The 15,535-nt window shown below is 40.8% G+C and overlaps 1 protein-coding gene across 1 annotated transcript; it reads right to left on the bottom strand.

The window, feature by feature from the left end:
• Positions 1-2,154: 2,154 nt before the first annotated feature.
• On the bottom strand, positions 2,155-15,043 carry SCCPDH (saccharopine dehydrogenase (putative)). Its single transcript, XM_033144399.1, has 12 exons — positions 14,750-15,043; positions 10,685-10,797; positions 8,988-9,068; positions 8,478-8,607; positions 7,744-7,793; positions 6,937-7,067; positions 6,585-6,702; positions 5,359-5,478; positions 5,219-5,275; positions 3,745-3,856; positions 2,985-3,066; positions 2,155-2,292 (listed from the first exon to the last, which is right to left on the bottom strand). The coding sequence occupies exons 1-12, from the start codon at positions 14,934-14,936 to the stop codon at positions 2,187-2,189; spliced, it is 1,287 nt and encodes a 428-aa protein (XP_033000290.1). The 5' UTR covers positions 14,937-15,043; the 3' UTR covers positions 2,155-2,186.
• Between the last annotated feature and the right edge of the window lie 492 nt (positions 15,044-15,535).

Here is a 15,535-nt window from a genome sequence, read left to right as displayed (position 1 = left end):
GGGTGACCACCTTGGGAACTACATATATACCACCCTCAGTTCCATGATGGAAGAAAGGTGGGATATAAATGTAATAAAATAAGTAATAGTGCATGAGAGCATTAGAATGTGCTGGTCATTATGTATCATTGATACCTCTACGTAAGTGTCCCTAAGCTCCCTATGTGTAAATTACTCCTGCTGTAACTCATAGGTCCTGAGAAGGAAGTAGATGGGAAACAGCTATGGGTCTGCCAGTTCTGAACAGTTTCAGGCATTGTACTGTCTGTGGTAGGAGAGTGACAGTTCCATTGACCATTGTACTGTTCCTCTCACACTGACATAAGAGGAATTGTTCCATCAGGAATGTTTATGCTGTACACTTTTTCAAATTTGTGCACTAATGCCTTATTGAGAATAGTGTTGGAATACTGATCAGTATTTGGAAAAGTCGTTTGTCCACTTTTTTGTTCTCAATGTTAGGACGCTTCTCAATATAGGGGTGCCAAACTTGGCACAAGGGTTTTTGAGGTGAAAGTAGGAGGTTATACCACCGTTTGGACACCAGGTACCATTTTGAATCAAGGTGGCAGACTGAAATGTGACTTATTGTGACATTTATTGGTCTAGGTTTTCTGCCTCTTGAGGTGTCACGAAACTCAAGCACAAGGGTTCCTGAGGTGAGGATGGTGGTCTTTGTCACTGTTTGGGTGCTGGGCACACCTTTGTTCCAACTGGTGGACCAAAATATGACTTCACCTGAATTTTGGTGGCACGGGTCCAAACTCACAAATTGCAGGAGCCATTTAAAAATCGCAGTATTTTTTGATTTCTGAAAATACCTGAGCAGCCCTGTGCACTTCCTGCTAGTTAATTGAAAAACACTTGGGAATGTAATTGGGGTAGGGATGATCCTCTGCTTCAGTTTTAGCAAAATTTTATTTTTAAGCTGCATGTCACATTATTTGGGATGGTGCAGTTCCCCCCCCCCAACTGATAGTGAACTCAAGTGGATCAGAAAACAAACTGCCACCTGGATGTCCTCTTATGTTCCTTAAAAAAGCCCCATGCTCCTGAAGGTAGGAATGTGTGGCAGGGAGGCTAGAGCAGCTAGAAGGGAAAAGCAGAAACTAATTTACACAAAAGGGCCCTTGCTGTTACATGCAATACCCTTAGCACCCTACCTGTAATTTGGGCTTAAAAGAGGGACTTAACTTGTATTCTAGTTCCATTCCATGGTCAACTAAAAATGACAGTGGATTATTGCTTAAGGCATAGTTTATTCTAAGCACATTAGATAATGCTAATTAAAATGGTTGACCTTTAAGTACAGTGATCTGTGTTGAGTTAAACAGAAACCAAGCAAAATTGTAACCCTCTTTTATTACACTGAAAAATGAGAACAAAGGGAATTAATAAGTGCTAGAAATCTTTCTTCCTTTCACAATGACATATTTCGCCTGCCTTAAGGATGTCTCAGTACACAGGAAAGGAATGTTAACTGATCACGTATGCAATGAAGCACCAATTCAAGCAAGAATATTACTACGCTCCCCTCCACCAAGCTCATATGGAAAAAGACTGTAGGCAGAGTCCAGCTAAGTACCATGAGACCTAACTTAAGCATAATGAATTGGTTCCATTAGTGGCAAAAGAACTATGTTTAATCAGAGAAACTTCAGTTGTCAAGGGGACTTGATCCCAGTCTGTATGAGTGTAGATTACAGTATTAATCATGACAGGTATAGCAGGCTAGGGAAACCTGTCTGAAGGAATGCCCATACAACTTACTGAAACCACCCTTTTGCTTTTTCAGTTTGCTTTCTCATTCATAGGGAGTTAATTAAGGCACAGATTTTATAGTAAAGTCAACTTTCACAATTCTGAATAAAAATACTACAGTTGTAATTTGTTACTGGTTTGCTACTTATAATTTGTTAGTTACCACAGCTAGTTCAATCAAGCCCTTGATTCTAAAAAGCACTATTAATATAGTTTTCTTTTCATTTAACTATTGCTGTGCTACAGTGCGCATTTCCAGTAGTAAAAGTTCAGTCTTACTCCCATTTTGAGCAACGATATGAAACATGTTTTCACATTACATAAGATTATGTCAGTATTTTATTAAACTTAGCAACCTTTTGTAGCTGATCTTTTTGGTATACAAGATTGTTAGTCATGCAGCCTTCAGGGTGTTTTTTCTTGTTTCAGACTTCAGGCTGGCTAATAACAGAAAACTCAATTCCATGCTTCTTGAGCCTGTCAATAAGTTTTGTATTGGAGAATGCAGCCCCAGGAGAATAGACACCACCCCTGTAAAACAGCCGCACATTTGGGGTTAGTGACATATAGCTGCAAGCAAGCTTAACACTTATTATGAACAAATACTTACTGAAAATGGGATAGTTAAGTTCCACTCCCCCCTGTGAACCTTCAACAAATGAACTATGCATAGAAAAGCTTAATAATGTAACTGATTGAAATACTTTGTTATAGTTTTTAATACTGAACTTGACAAGCAAGCTCTGGTATAATCTCTTAAGATATGAAATTTTACTATTTCTTAATAAATAAATAAATATTGTGATTTACAAACCATTGAATGACCTAAAGCTTGCACCTTACAACTTGAATTAAGGTCATTCGCAGATATAATAGCATTATCACTCAAGCACTTTTTCACATGTTTGTAATAACTCAACTTGACAGAAAGTTTAATGCAAATGCTGGCTGACAAAGTGAGAGAAAGGGAAGTTACTACACCATAGAATTGTGCAGTGCTTTCAATCACTTCGATGCTTACTTTCAGGCTAATATATTATTATTTATTCAATTGTATCCCATCCTTCCTCCCAAAAAGCCCAGGGTGGCAAACAAATGAAATGGTAAGAATACAAAGATTTTTAAAACGAAAGAAATCATATATTATTACAGCTAAATAATTTAAAGGCTGCTAAGAACCCTGAAAGTGTAAGCTATTTTACATCAAGAAAATTAAGGCTTACTTTTTAGGAAGAGAAGATTTGTCCTTCAGAAGTGCCACAGCTGCCTGAACCATTGCAATGGGTGTAGCAACATAGCCAGCCTCTACAAAAAGATGAGGGAGGGGAAAACACTTCAATTACACCTATCATTTTGACTCTTGGGTTGGGGTGTTGCTGTTTGTTTTCTCTATCCTAATTTCAGAGCTTATGAGCTATGCGGAAACTGTTCAGCCAGGTTGTGTATTTTTTGACATTTTATTTATTGTTTATGACTACTTTTGTTATGTTGCAGTTATATACTTTTTCACGTTGTAAGCCACCTTGAGTGTGGTTTGAACTGTGGAAAGGCAGCATACAAATAAAATTACTTCTGTTTCTATCATTTCTAGAATTACCTTTGATTCAAGATTAAACATCTCCCTAAACACTGGGCCAGTACCATCCTGCTAGCACCCCCCCCCCCGGGCTGTACATGTATGTACCGTTTAGTTTATATACTTGCTGAAAATAAAGCAAATAAACATACGAAAGTAACACACACAGTCTAACTCTCCCAGTAACCTTATGAGCAGTACATAAAGCAATCATCTACCCGTTTGTCACAAATCACAGTATAATCAGAATCGAACAGCACCACTATGTGCTCAGCTAAATTGAAAGCATTTCATAAAAAGCAGCCAAACCTTCCTCAACAAGCCCCTAAACAGGAAGGGCACCTGAGCAAATCTTGTACAAAACCTATGATATGTGAAGGTATATTGTTATACAAAATTTTCTATACCTGGTCCCTTTACTTGGGTGCAGATTTTCACATTTGGTTTGCCCAGTTGTAAATCTTCTTCTGTTCTGTATCCCTCACCAAAAAAGGTCATTTCAAAGGATGACCCTTCCATCTGGAATTCAAAAAAGAAAGAAACAGCATCAAATCTCTAGGCAATGCCAGTTTCTATCAAAGACACATTACTGCTTATACCACTGAATTTCAGTCCCGTTTAACTACAGTGAACTACAACCATAACACTGTAAAATGCTATGCAAAAGAAGCCAGTTATTAGTACTTCTCCTAACAATGGATTTGGCTGAATACTTGCAAAAATGTGGTATTTACCACCCATAAAATAAATTTGAAGTTCCAGTCTGTCTTTGCTATAATCCAATCCAGCACTCTTATATTGCCATTTAACCTTCATAAAGTTAAAATTATCTGTGGTCCTGCCACAAGTTTGGTCTCAAATACTGCTTTTAAGCTAGTTTTTGAATAAGAAACTGCAAAAGCAGGTAGAAAAGGTTCATAGTCTGAATAGAGTAGATAAGGGTTTCAGATTTAAGCTGCGCTTCCTCCCCCCCCCCCTCAACTTTGATTGAAGACTGTTAAGCACTGGATCCAACACAAGGACAGATTCACACCACAAAATTTCACAAGCTGTTGAACAACAAGGGAAGGCCAGAATAGCACAAGCAAGATAGATCCATTTCAAACAAGGCAGGAAAACAAACTGTCACCCCAAGAAAGGCCTGGGTCAAAGATTCCGTTGGAGTGATGCCATTTTCCTGCCTTCAAGCAACAGGAGGACTACTGTTCGCTTGCTCTCCTAGTGCTCACCTAAGAACTTATGCTACACATGGGTTAAACATGTCTGCTGAATGTTTACTTCAATATTCACAGTGTCCCAATATTAGAACAGCAAGCCCTCAACTTAAGCACATTAAACTTGTGTGTATTCAGCTTTATGCACTTGGCAAAATAATTATTAAAAAATGAAAAGGGTGCAGCGTTCTTGGAAAAAATGATTTTGACAATCCCACCCAACACTGAACTCTGGATTTTGACTGTACACTATTTTGGCTTTATGCGCAATCCCTGGAATGTAACCTCAGTAAGTTGTGGGCTTATTATACTCCATTATCAGCCTACCCATCATCCCTTTCCTTGACCGATTCCACTTGAAAGACCCCAAGATGCCTCCTCCTCCACAATTTCCCCAGTATTTAAACTACAGTCTCACATAGAATTAAGGAATTTTCCATTGCTGCAATTAGTAAGCTAGTCCACAGGTCACAATATACTACTGATGCAATATAAACAATACTAAAAACAGGAGAAAACTACTCATACACACAAAGATATCAGACGTAATCAAAAGATATAGAAACAACAGCCACTTTTACACATATAAAAGTATTCCTGTGACACTGTAATTATGTAGAAAACTGTCACATCAAAAATACAATCACCTAAGAACAAAAGTAGGTACCTGTTTTTCTGTTGGTCCTTCCTTTGTGAAATGTCCCCCAGAAAAAAATTCAGGATACTGAAATAAAGACAACCCATAATAAATTCCAGAATAATAGGGGGGGGGAATCAAACTTCCAAAGCATTTAAAACAAAACCTACTTTTAGCAGGAGCTTTCTTCCAAAGTTGAATTTCACAAGCATTAAAAATAAAAGGCCAGCAAACATTAGCTTAATAACAGATCCAAGACCACCCACAGTCGCATAAGCAGCATATTGCACCTGAAAAGAAGAGAAATTTTGTATCAATGAAAAATTGTCAGTTTATGTATAAACAGTTCCAGAATACAGTGGTACCTTGACTTACGAGCTACTCGACTTCCAAATCAGTTCTGGAAGTAAAAAAAATGGCCACCGCTTCCAAAATTTTCGAGTTACGAAGGGGAAGCGGCGGCACGATACCTCGACTTACGAGGTTTTCAATGTGGTGTTTTTTTACTTATGAAGATTTCGACTTATGAGGGCGCCTTCGGAACGGATTATCTTCGTAAGTCGAGGTACCACTGTACAGATCTTAAAGAGCAACAATTCAGAAACAATGAAGCCTTGCATAGGTGACAAAGAATAAATCCAGAAATAGGCTAGACGTGATTGCTAGCTTTAACTGTGTGCACTGTAAGAGCAGCTGGAGGCATTAAAAGAAATACAATTTTCTTTTAGTACTACACTTACAATAACACAAATATGTTATGATGTGGCACCATTGCAGAAAGAGCGATGACAGCCTTGCTGTTTGACAGAGCTACATGAATATTCCCACAAAATGGTTTTAAATCTTAGAGGCCCTAGGGAAGTAGTTATAGGTTTTCGGTATTAAGTAAGGTGTAAGTGATATATATTATAAAATGTATTAGGTAAATAATAATGGATAAGGAGTCAATAAGTAAATGAATAATAATGGTTATTCGGTTAATCTATGAATCTGTCAATGAAGAACGGAAATGAAACTCAGAAAGCAGAGGTCGGGGGAAGTTGCCCCAAGATGTTAGAGGGAAAATGTGATGATTTTATAAGAATTATTTGTGTTGTGTTTGTTTTTGTATTTGTCGTATATGTTTTTTCCTATAAAATGAATACAAATATGTGTGTGTGTGTGTGTGTGTGTATAAAGAAAGTGGCAGTGGTCACAGACATTCAGCAGTACAGTAATAAGATTTCCCAGAAGCTCATAAAGTACACAGGCCTGTAATTTTGCAGTGTTATGCACATTAATTCAATATGACTTCCCCTCAGGCAACTATGCATATTATTGCAAGTTTCACAGTATCAGATTCAAAGATTTCACTGATGATAGGACATTTTAAAAATAGATGTTTAAGTAAACTTACAGGTGTTTCATTCAGGTCTGTGTGCAAATAGTGCTGTGTTCGTTTTACTACAGAGACATCTGATCCCATGAACGGAATGGAATACTGTTTAAGTTCATTACTGTAAAACACTGCACCTCTGCAAAAACAGAAGCCAAGACAATTAAAACAAAGCTTGGCAAAGTGTGTTTGAGACAAGGCGTTATCTAAAACTTGTTCTTTCAAGCACACAAATCTGTATAAAGAAATTCCACCAGAATGCTTCCTTTCAGGAAAATGTAAGGCATCTACAATTTTCCTTACCTTACATTCCTTCTGGAAACATCTTCTGAGCTATGTAAACAATAAATTCTAATCCACAAAAGTAGTATACCTTCTCTTAAGCTTTCTTCCAGTCACTGGAAGGGGTTTGTGTCCTATTTGCCTTCGAATTTTTTTCAGATTGTCTTGATCTGCAAAGCCATGTATAGCTGATTTCCAGGTCCCATCATGAATGCAGGAACCCTGTTAAAATGCTATGTTAATTCGATATACTATACTCGCAACACATCTATACCATTAGCCACAATAATGAAGACATACCTTACTCACACACCTGATTCAGTGACTAAATAAAAGTATAGCTGAAAGCTATATACTTGATCGGAAGCAAGACCATTTTCTCACTTCACCTCTCCTGTCCCCTTGCAAGATTAGTGTGTCTGCTCCTATGGCATTTAGCTGCTGTAGGAAGCAGGAGTGTGAGTGCATTCTAGTGACTAATCTGGCATTAGTTTTCTCTGGTGGCTAGCTTCTGCTCAAGGATGTGTCTTACTAGACTGGGCTGAGTTTATTATTGCATCTACTCCTCCTACAACAGTGTTATAAAATATTGTTATTGTCTGCTCCCTCTCCAATCACTTATTTTTAACAAATGTTAAGTAGCTATCTACCCAACATCAGCAATAAAACAATTTCTTACCACCTGACCTTACCAAAACAGCAAGCATATGCTTAGGTAAGGCTATCAAACTGGTATTGCGTTACTTGAGTACTAGAAGCGCTATAACAGAACAAGCATTAAAGAGTGATGCTTTGTAGGCTACCACTACCAATACAACAGCCAGTGTAATAATTTATTTTTATATGTCTATATGATAGGTACCTACAATAAACTTAGCTAATCAAGAAATCAACCAACCTCTGGTCCAGATTTTACAGTCAGGAAACTTTCAACTGCAGTTAATGTACCTTTAGGGGGGAAATTAATCATTAAGTGTGGTTGTAACAAAGGATAAACAGCAGTTTATACTCAGGCTGTCATGGCATTGGATAAATGAAGATACCATGACACATTGGAAATCCTGTACTGAGAAGCAACAGCTTGCTCACCATTTCATTTGAGATTCTATAGTACTGAATCTGTCACCTTGTTTTAAGTTGCACACAACCTATTTTAATGATAGTATTTCCAGAATTATGCAACTTCTAATTAAGCACACTTTAGACATTGGAAAAATCTCCATAGGCCATAACAAGCCCTGTTTCTACTTGGGATGTGTGCAAGCAACTCACTACAGAAATGGAGCGGTCTATGTTATTTCTATATCCCTTTCTAGCTCCATACTCCATTCCATTAAGGAGCATAAGCTCCAAGTTTTTGTTCTTTTGCTAATGCAGCAGAAGAACTGATTCATGTACATTATTTTAAGATGAAGGTAACTGAAGATATTTATAATTGCATAGCTTAATACAGCATAATTCTGGTAACCATAACAAATATATTGTAGCAACATCAGTCCTTGTGAAGAATTACAGAAGAAGCAGACTGCAGAGCACATTATTGTTCCTAACCACTCAAATATCATTTAACACTCCACAAGGAAAATAATTTCTGCACCACATATCAAAATTGTGATTAAGTTTAAGCGTCACCTTTCAAAGAATTTCTGGTGTACAATACTCCCATATCTGCTGGGATAGAGTCAAAGCCACAGCTTCCAATAATATATACTCCTTTTTCTGCAGCTTTGTCATTGTAATTCAGATACATTCCTTCCAGGAACTGAAAGAAATGAAACATTGTACTGAAAAATAGATAATATTCTGTCTCAATGTTCAAGCTAAGATGATAACTTTCATAGCTCTGTCACTGGCACTATATTCAGTGGCTGATGCTCCATTTTGGAACATTACAGAAGGTTATTATATTATTATCAAAACATTTATTGAGATGGATGACAGGAAGGGGGACCAGTACAAGCAAACTCAGCATCCCTTGCTGCTGATGCTTAGGATGGTGCAGGAGCTGCTATTCAATGGCAGTATCACAAAGTTGGACACACACACACAAAAAACTCCCACCTGCATGATGGTAAGATGTACAAATACGAATAATGTCTTAATACAATTACGAATCTGGCTTGTTTTCTCAGTTTCTCATACCTGAGGTTCTCCACTGATGTCGATACAGCTTGTACCATTCTCAACACAAGCTTTCACCACAGGCTCACCAAAAAACCTGTACTGTAAGAATAAAACGATTACTAATTTTATAAATAATACTATGCTGCTTTAATAAAGACAGAACGTTTTCTAACTATGTTTACCTATTTGAACAAGGTTATTTGAAGCAATTTTAATTTCTAATGAAATTTTAATCAATAAACACAATGATAAAAACTATTTAATTTGCATTCAGATTTTAAGAAATATCTCCCTCTGCATGCAATCCTTTCCTACCTCCTCTACCACAACTACAGCATTCACATTTCAATTATTAACCTTTACTCTAGATTTAATGAACTGGCAGAACTTTGCAACTGAGAATGAAGCAACAATGCCTTCCTCTTCATCTGCCTTCCCACCGCCTCACCACACACAGCTGCAATAGGCACTGTTTTGGGGGAAAGCAGCAGCATATTTTCCACATACAGCAATTTATCAGCTATTTACTTTACTTAATAACTGCAAGTATAATTAGTATAAACAAGGAAATTAATTATGGCAAGAATTATTTAGATGTTCACTATACACTCTGGGTTGTGTCAAGAAACAAATTGAATTGGTTCAGCTGCTATTATTAATACAGTCTTGTACATTTTACAATGGCCTCAAAGGACTGCCAAGCCCTTCTTGCTGATTTCTAAGCTTGCAAATATGTAGTGGTGGAATGGTGAAACTAGGAATCACTCTGCCCACATTCTAACCTATTTAATGAAGTTACTTCACCATCTTAATATCTGCTAGTGAGGGCTGGGCATAAGCCGATTTCACAAGGTCAAACTAGAATAATCCCTCATTTTATGCACATCTGACTTGCACAATTTCAACCATTGTAACTGAAGGTGGGCTGACTGAAGTCAAGTTCCAAGCAAAGCAGAAAGCTTAAAAGCTTTTCTCACATCAGGCCTACTTGGGTTACCTGGCACAGAAAGAGATTTTAAGCTCACTGCCTGGCTTGCTGGGTAAGGCCTGCCTGGCGTGCAGGCTGCCTCTAGGATGCAAAATCTTGCATGAACAACTAGCCTTCCACAGCCAGCGCATAGAATGGGTCTTGTCCAGCAAGCATGGCAGTGTGTTTAAAAGCTCTTTTCACACTGAATAACCCAAACACTCTGGGCAAGACCTGCTCCGTGTGCAGGCTCTGAGAGAGTACTGGGGGTGCGCTCTCTCTCCCTCTCACCTGCTAGCTGCAGGGCAGCTCCACGAGCTTGTCTATACACAATTTTTGCCTATACATATAACCCTTGGAACTGACCCCTTGTGTAAACTGAGAGATTACTGTACTTCAAATGCCAAACAACATTATTAAATTACAACCCTTTCTGATAACAACTGCCTCATAATTACTTTTAATATCTGTTCACCACTATAGAAGAGTGATACAAACATTATAAATTAATAAGTAAAAATATAGGATTAATATATGCCTTTGTTTCACAATGGCAGACAGCAGAGCTACCCCTTTAACTTTTATTCATCCAGAAAATATTTTGGTTGACATACTTTGAAAAGATTTCTTTTTCAATGTTTGCTAAGGTAATAAAAATATTGCAATATATTGAATCTTCATTTTTAAAGCTTTTAGTATCATGGGAGCTTTTTTACTTATTCATTTTCCAAAAGAGAAAAATACTTACTGGGCCTACACAGTTCAGAACAATAGCAGCTTGTTTAGCCATATTAGCAAGAGAGGATGGATCACTGACATCACACAGTATTATGCCAACTTCTGACTTCAGCTCTGTCTTCCCTGAAAATGTAAAAGAGAAATGTTATAAAAGAAGCCTGGCACTATATAATAATTGCTCTCTAATATACCCATTGCCTTTTCTTAACCTTCATTATTTAGTTATGAATTATTAGATGAATGGATGAAACCCAGGTCATTTTAAAATCCTTTAATTTTTCAACTACAGTACATTTGCAAAATAGGTTACTTTGTTCTGATATGAATTCAAACATCTACCCCCCCAAATATGCTTTTTTAGTATAAAACAACTGTGCACATCAGAAGATGGGAATTCTTGTCACAAAAGATGACCAGAAAAATCTCAAGAAATTATTGGAAACTACAATGCAGCAAGTCAACCATGTAAGTGCATGTCACAAGATTATCATTATGACATTTTATTTTAGCCATTGGCTTAGAACGAGCAACAACTCTGGTTTTAAAGATCAGTTTCAAGTGTTTTCCCCCTTAAGTACGATTTAACCTAGCAACCTCAGCACCACACAACCTTTTCCCAGGACTACCGTACATTTATTCATGCAATATCAGAACCAATACATTTTCCCAGCCCCAGAAAGCCTTGGGCTATAAAGCAAAAGAATGCAACAAATGTCAACTGAAACACATTAATGAACCAACAAGAATTTTCACAAGAAAAATTGTGTGGGCTAAGAAATCTGAAACAATGCTTGACTCAGTTATACTGAACAAGCGTGGGAACCTCTAACTAGAAAAGGCTAGCATATACAAGTCAGGACAAAGTAACAGAATTAATAGTTGGAGAAGCACAATGTCTGAAACAGCAAGAACTAGAGAACTCACACTGTCACAAAATGACAAAGAACACAGAAAAAACTGACATTTTAAACAAGAAATGGGCCCATGTATGCAACTAACAGTTAGTTATACAAGGCCCCAATACACTGCACTGGAGGATGTTTGGATGTAGCAGAGGTGTCTCTCCACTTAGGGCTGCCTGACTCCATTGGTGGGGGACTTCCACAACTGCAGAGGTCCTTAAAAAACCATGGCTGGGCAGAAATCACTGCTAGCACCAACAAGCAAAAACCCCTGAAACAAACTTTTCTAGGGTGGGAAGAGGACCGGTTGTGCTGGCCAATGATCCACTAGATTTTAAGCTGGTCCAGCTACAGGCAATAGACCTTATTTGGGCGCAACTGAAATGCCTGCCTAAAGACGACAGAGGAAAACGTAATGAAGCTGCTTCTGCCCTTGCGAGCGTGAGTAGCAGGACTGCAGAAGTGGCAGTGGCTCTGCAGCAGAGTCCAGCCCTGCTGCTCCCAGATGGGTGCTAGAATTGCTCCCTGAAGCTACAATTTTAAGTCATGGAAACATTCCGGTTGTTAGCAAACCAGAAATAACTATGGTCATTGGTCAGGAAAAAAAGGAAACAACCCTTTGCAGCAAATCACGATTTAAATTACTAGTCAGTAAGGCTCAGGGTGGATTTAAATTTTTAAAAAATCGATTTAAATCAAAAAAATCCACCCTGAGCCTTACTGACTAGTAATTTAAATCAGTCTGATTTAAATCAAATCCACCCAACTTTGCAGTAAAAAAATATGTATCACAAACAGCATCATCCAGCTGGGTTTGGCAAACTTGGGTTCAATACCCACCTCTTTTATGGCCATATCACAAATTCTTGGTTTCACAGTGCAATCCTAATCCCCAGGTAAAATGGGTGGGAGAGGTTAGCACACTGTGTATCTTCCCATCACCCCAGTTGCCAGCCATAAATGAGCATAAATTATTATCAAGCATATTTATCCTACTCTCCTGATGCCAGAGTCGCTTGCAAAGAAAAGTCAGTCCTTGCCCTCAGGCTCGCAATCAAAGAGACATGACACAACAGGAAAAGGGGCTGGGAAGGAGTAGGAAAAAAGCAAGCTCAGCCACTAGTGGTACCTCAGGTTAAAGACGCTTCAGGTTACAGACTCCGCTAACCCAGAAACAATGCTTCAGGTTAAGAACTTTGCTTCAGGATAAGAACAGAAATCGTGCTTTGGCGGCACAGCGGCAGCGGGAGGTCCCATTAGCTAAAGTGGTGCTTCAGGTTAAGAACAGTTTCAGGTTAAGAACGGACCTCCAGAACGAATTAAGTTCTTAACCTGAGGTACCACTGTAATTCTTAGTTACAGAGACCCTACAATGATCAGCAAGAATTGAAAAATTTGGAGAGGAGTCAAACGTTGCTGTTCTTTCAGCAGAGCTAATGGAGCTAATGGCTGAGGAAGCTATGCTGGAGTAAAGAAAGCTGGCGTGGAAGGCACAAAGGGGTGTGTTAAAGGTGGGAAATTGCAAAGCATCCTAACTCATTTGGTCTCGCTCATGGAGCTTGAGCTCAGTGTAACTTACAGCACCAAAAATAAAGGTGCAACTAAATTCACCCCACTAAAGTCTAAGAGTAAGGCTTACCCTGCCCACACCCCTGCTAGAAGCAGTTAGGAAACAGCTTAATTTACACAGCAGAGACACAGGCCTCTTTGTTGGGTTAGGGTCGCCTTGTCAATTCCCTTCTGCAAACAATGGCAACTTCACAGCTAAAGTTGCTGTGAGAATAAGCACAATAAAAACCATAAAGCCCTTTGGACTTGGAAGGGCTATTATCTGGACCAGATTTGTAATAGGCTGCTACCATCACCCCTGCCCTTAAATGGGATGGAAATCTTCCCGCTTGCTTGATCTCAGGAGAGGATGGCTGCACAGTGATATATGCTCCCTACACACTCACCTGCCCTGAATCAGTAAGATGGGAGGAACCACCACTCATTCACATAGCTCCAAAAAAAGAATTAGGCCTATCCTGCACGGGCCCGTCCTGTCTATCAGCAACTACTGGTCAGGACCAGGGCCATAACAAGGGTATGGTAACATAACAAGGGTAAAATCAGCTAAAAATATGTCCATAAATATAAATATTGATTATTGCCTCATAAGAAATGGTTTTAAATAAAGGGTGAATTGAATGGTGGGGGTGGGGGGTGGAGGAGAGGCGAAAAGAAGAGCTAATGTGTCCATGGCTAGGGGGTGCAATCTGAACTGTTTGCCAGGGGCGCAAGATCACCTAGCTATGGTTCTGGTCATGACAGCTGAATGTCATGGCTCTATACTTGTGGGCTTCTGCGGTCACCTGTCCGGCCACTGCGGAGAAACAAGATGCAGCCAGACTAGGTGGTCCTTTGGTCTGGTCTAGCAGGGCTCTTCGCCTGACAGGCTGCTGACATGGGCGACCTGGCCGTTTTGCACTGAGCAGCCTACCCCCAGTCCAAACATTTGATGAAGTGAAGGGCTATGAGGGCCGACCAAAGGGCCAACCAAAAGTTGTTTTCTTAGTTCCAGTTACAGGTAGGTAGCTGTGTTGGTCTGCCATAGTAAAAAAAAAATAAAAAAAAATCCAGTAGCCCCTTAGAGACCAGCTAAGTTTGTTCTTGGTATTAGGTTTCCTGTGCATGCACAGTATCTGAAGAAGTGTGCATGCACACGAAAGCTCATACGAAGAACAAACTTAGCTGGTCTCTAAGGTGCTACTGGAAGGATTTTTTTTAAAGGGTTGGAGTTGTTGAGGTTTTTTTTAGGATTTTACCCTAGGAAATAAAATGCCACAGGGGCCAGAATAAACCGACCGGCGGGCCGGATTAGACCCCCTAAACGGACTTTGGACATGCCTGCACTAGGAACACCCTCATCGCTCGCTCCCTTCCACAACCCTGGAGAGAAGCCATCAGGCTAAGGTCCGGGTCCGGGGCCACGTCGCTGAGTTAAAGTCTCACGTCGCCATCCTGGGCGCTCTCTTTCTCTGTCTCTCGCTTGAACGTGGCGGGGCTTGACTCCGAGAAGGGAAACCTGGAGCCACGCCTCCCCTGACTCCGCTTCTCAGTTTGAGGGAAAGAAGCACAGCAGCCCTTGGGCCAAGCAGAGCAAACCACCCCCCACTCGCCCGCTCCCTTACCCAGCTTCTCGGCCGCCTTATCGACCGCCGCCTGCAGCTTCTCTCGGTTCCTGCCGGCCACGGCCCAGCGCAGCGAGCCGCGCAGCTCATCCTCGCCGGCCACCCGCGCCACCTCCTGGGCCACGTACTGACCCGTGAAGCCCGACGCCCCGAACACCACCACCTGGTAAGGCCGCCCGGTCGCCATGGGGACGGGAAGAAGGCGCCGCACTCAGACGGCGCGAGGCGAAGAAGCGGAGAGGCGCTGCGCAACGGCTGGCAACCCTCGACTGACGATGGGGAGGGGGTGGAGCCGCGGACAACGGTCCCAGCTCGCGCCAGTCTCACGTGACCAATGCCCGCCTCCAGCGCCCCGCCCACCAGCGGCTCAGCCGTGAGAGGCCCACCCCACCCCGCACGCTTCATGCGCAGCGCCTTCGCCACTCTTGGCTGTTCCTGGCCGTTGGCCGCTTTTCCTTCCACACCCGTCGCTGCCGCGCCCTGTGAGGCCTGTTTTCAGGAGGCGGGAGTGGATTCGCAGAGTTTCGTTCTCCACGCCTTCGGAGGCGACGTGCAGGCTCTGGCGACGTGCGTGCTCGTGCCTGAGCCGCATGGTTGCAAATGCTCGCCAGCCTAGCCTAGCAGAAGGCATAGCCGCGAAATGGAGGACGATAGGCAAAAGGGCTGCATGTTGGGCTCGAAGCATGAGCTGCGTTTCCTGAGGGTAGTAATAATAATAATACATTCACAACAGCTGCTCTCTTCTCTTGGGGACCCTCTACAGGAAACACCTCGGGAAATAGGGGT

This window comes from Lacerta agilis, chromosome 3 (genome assembly GCF_009819535.1).
Source record: "Lacerta agilis isolate rLacAgi1 chromosome 3, rLacAgi1.pri, whole genome shotgun sequence".
Taxonomy (NCBI): Eukaryota; Metazoa; Chordata; class Lepidosauria; order Squamata; family Lacertidae; genus Lacerta; species Lacerta agilis.
The sequence above is the reverse complement of the archived record's forward strand: the minus strand, read 5'-3'. Positions and strand labels throughout refer to the sequence as shown.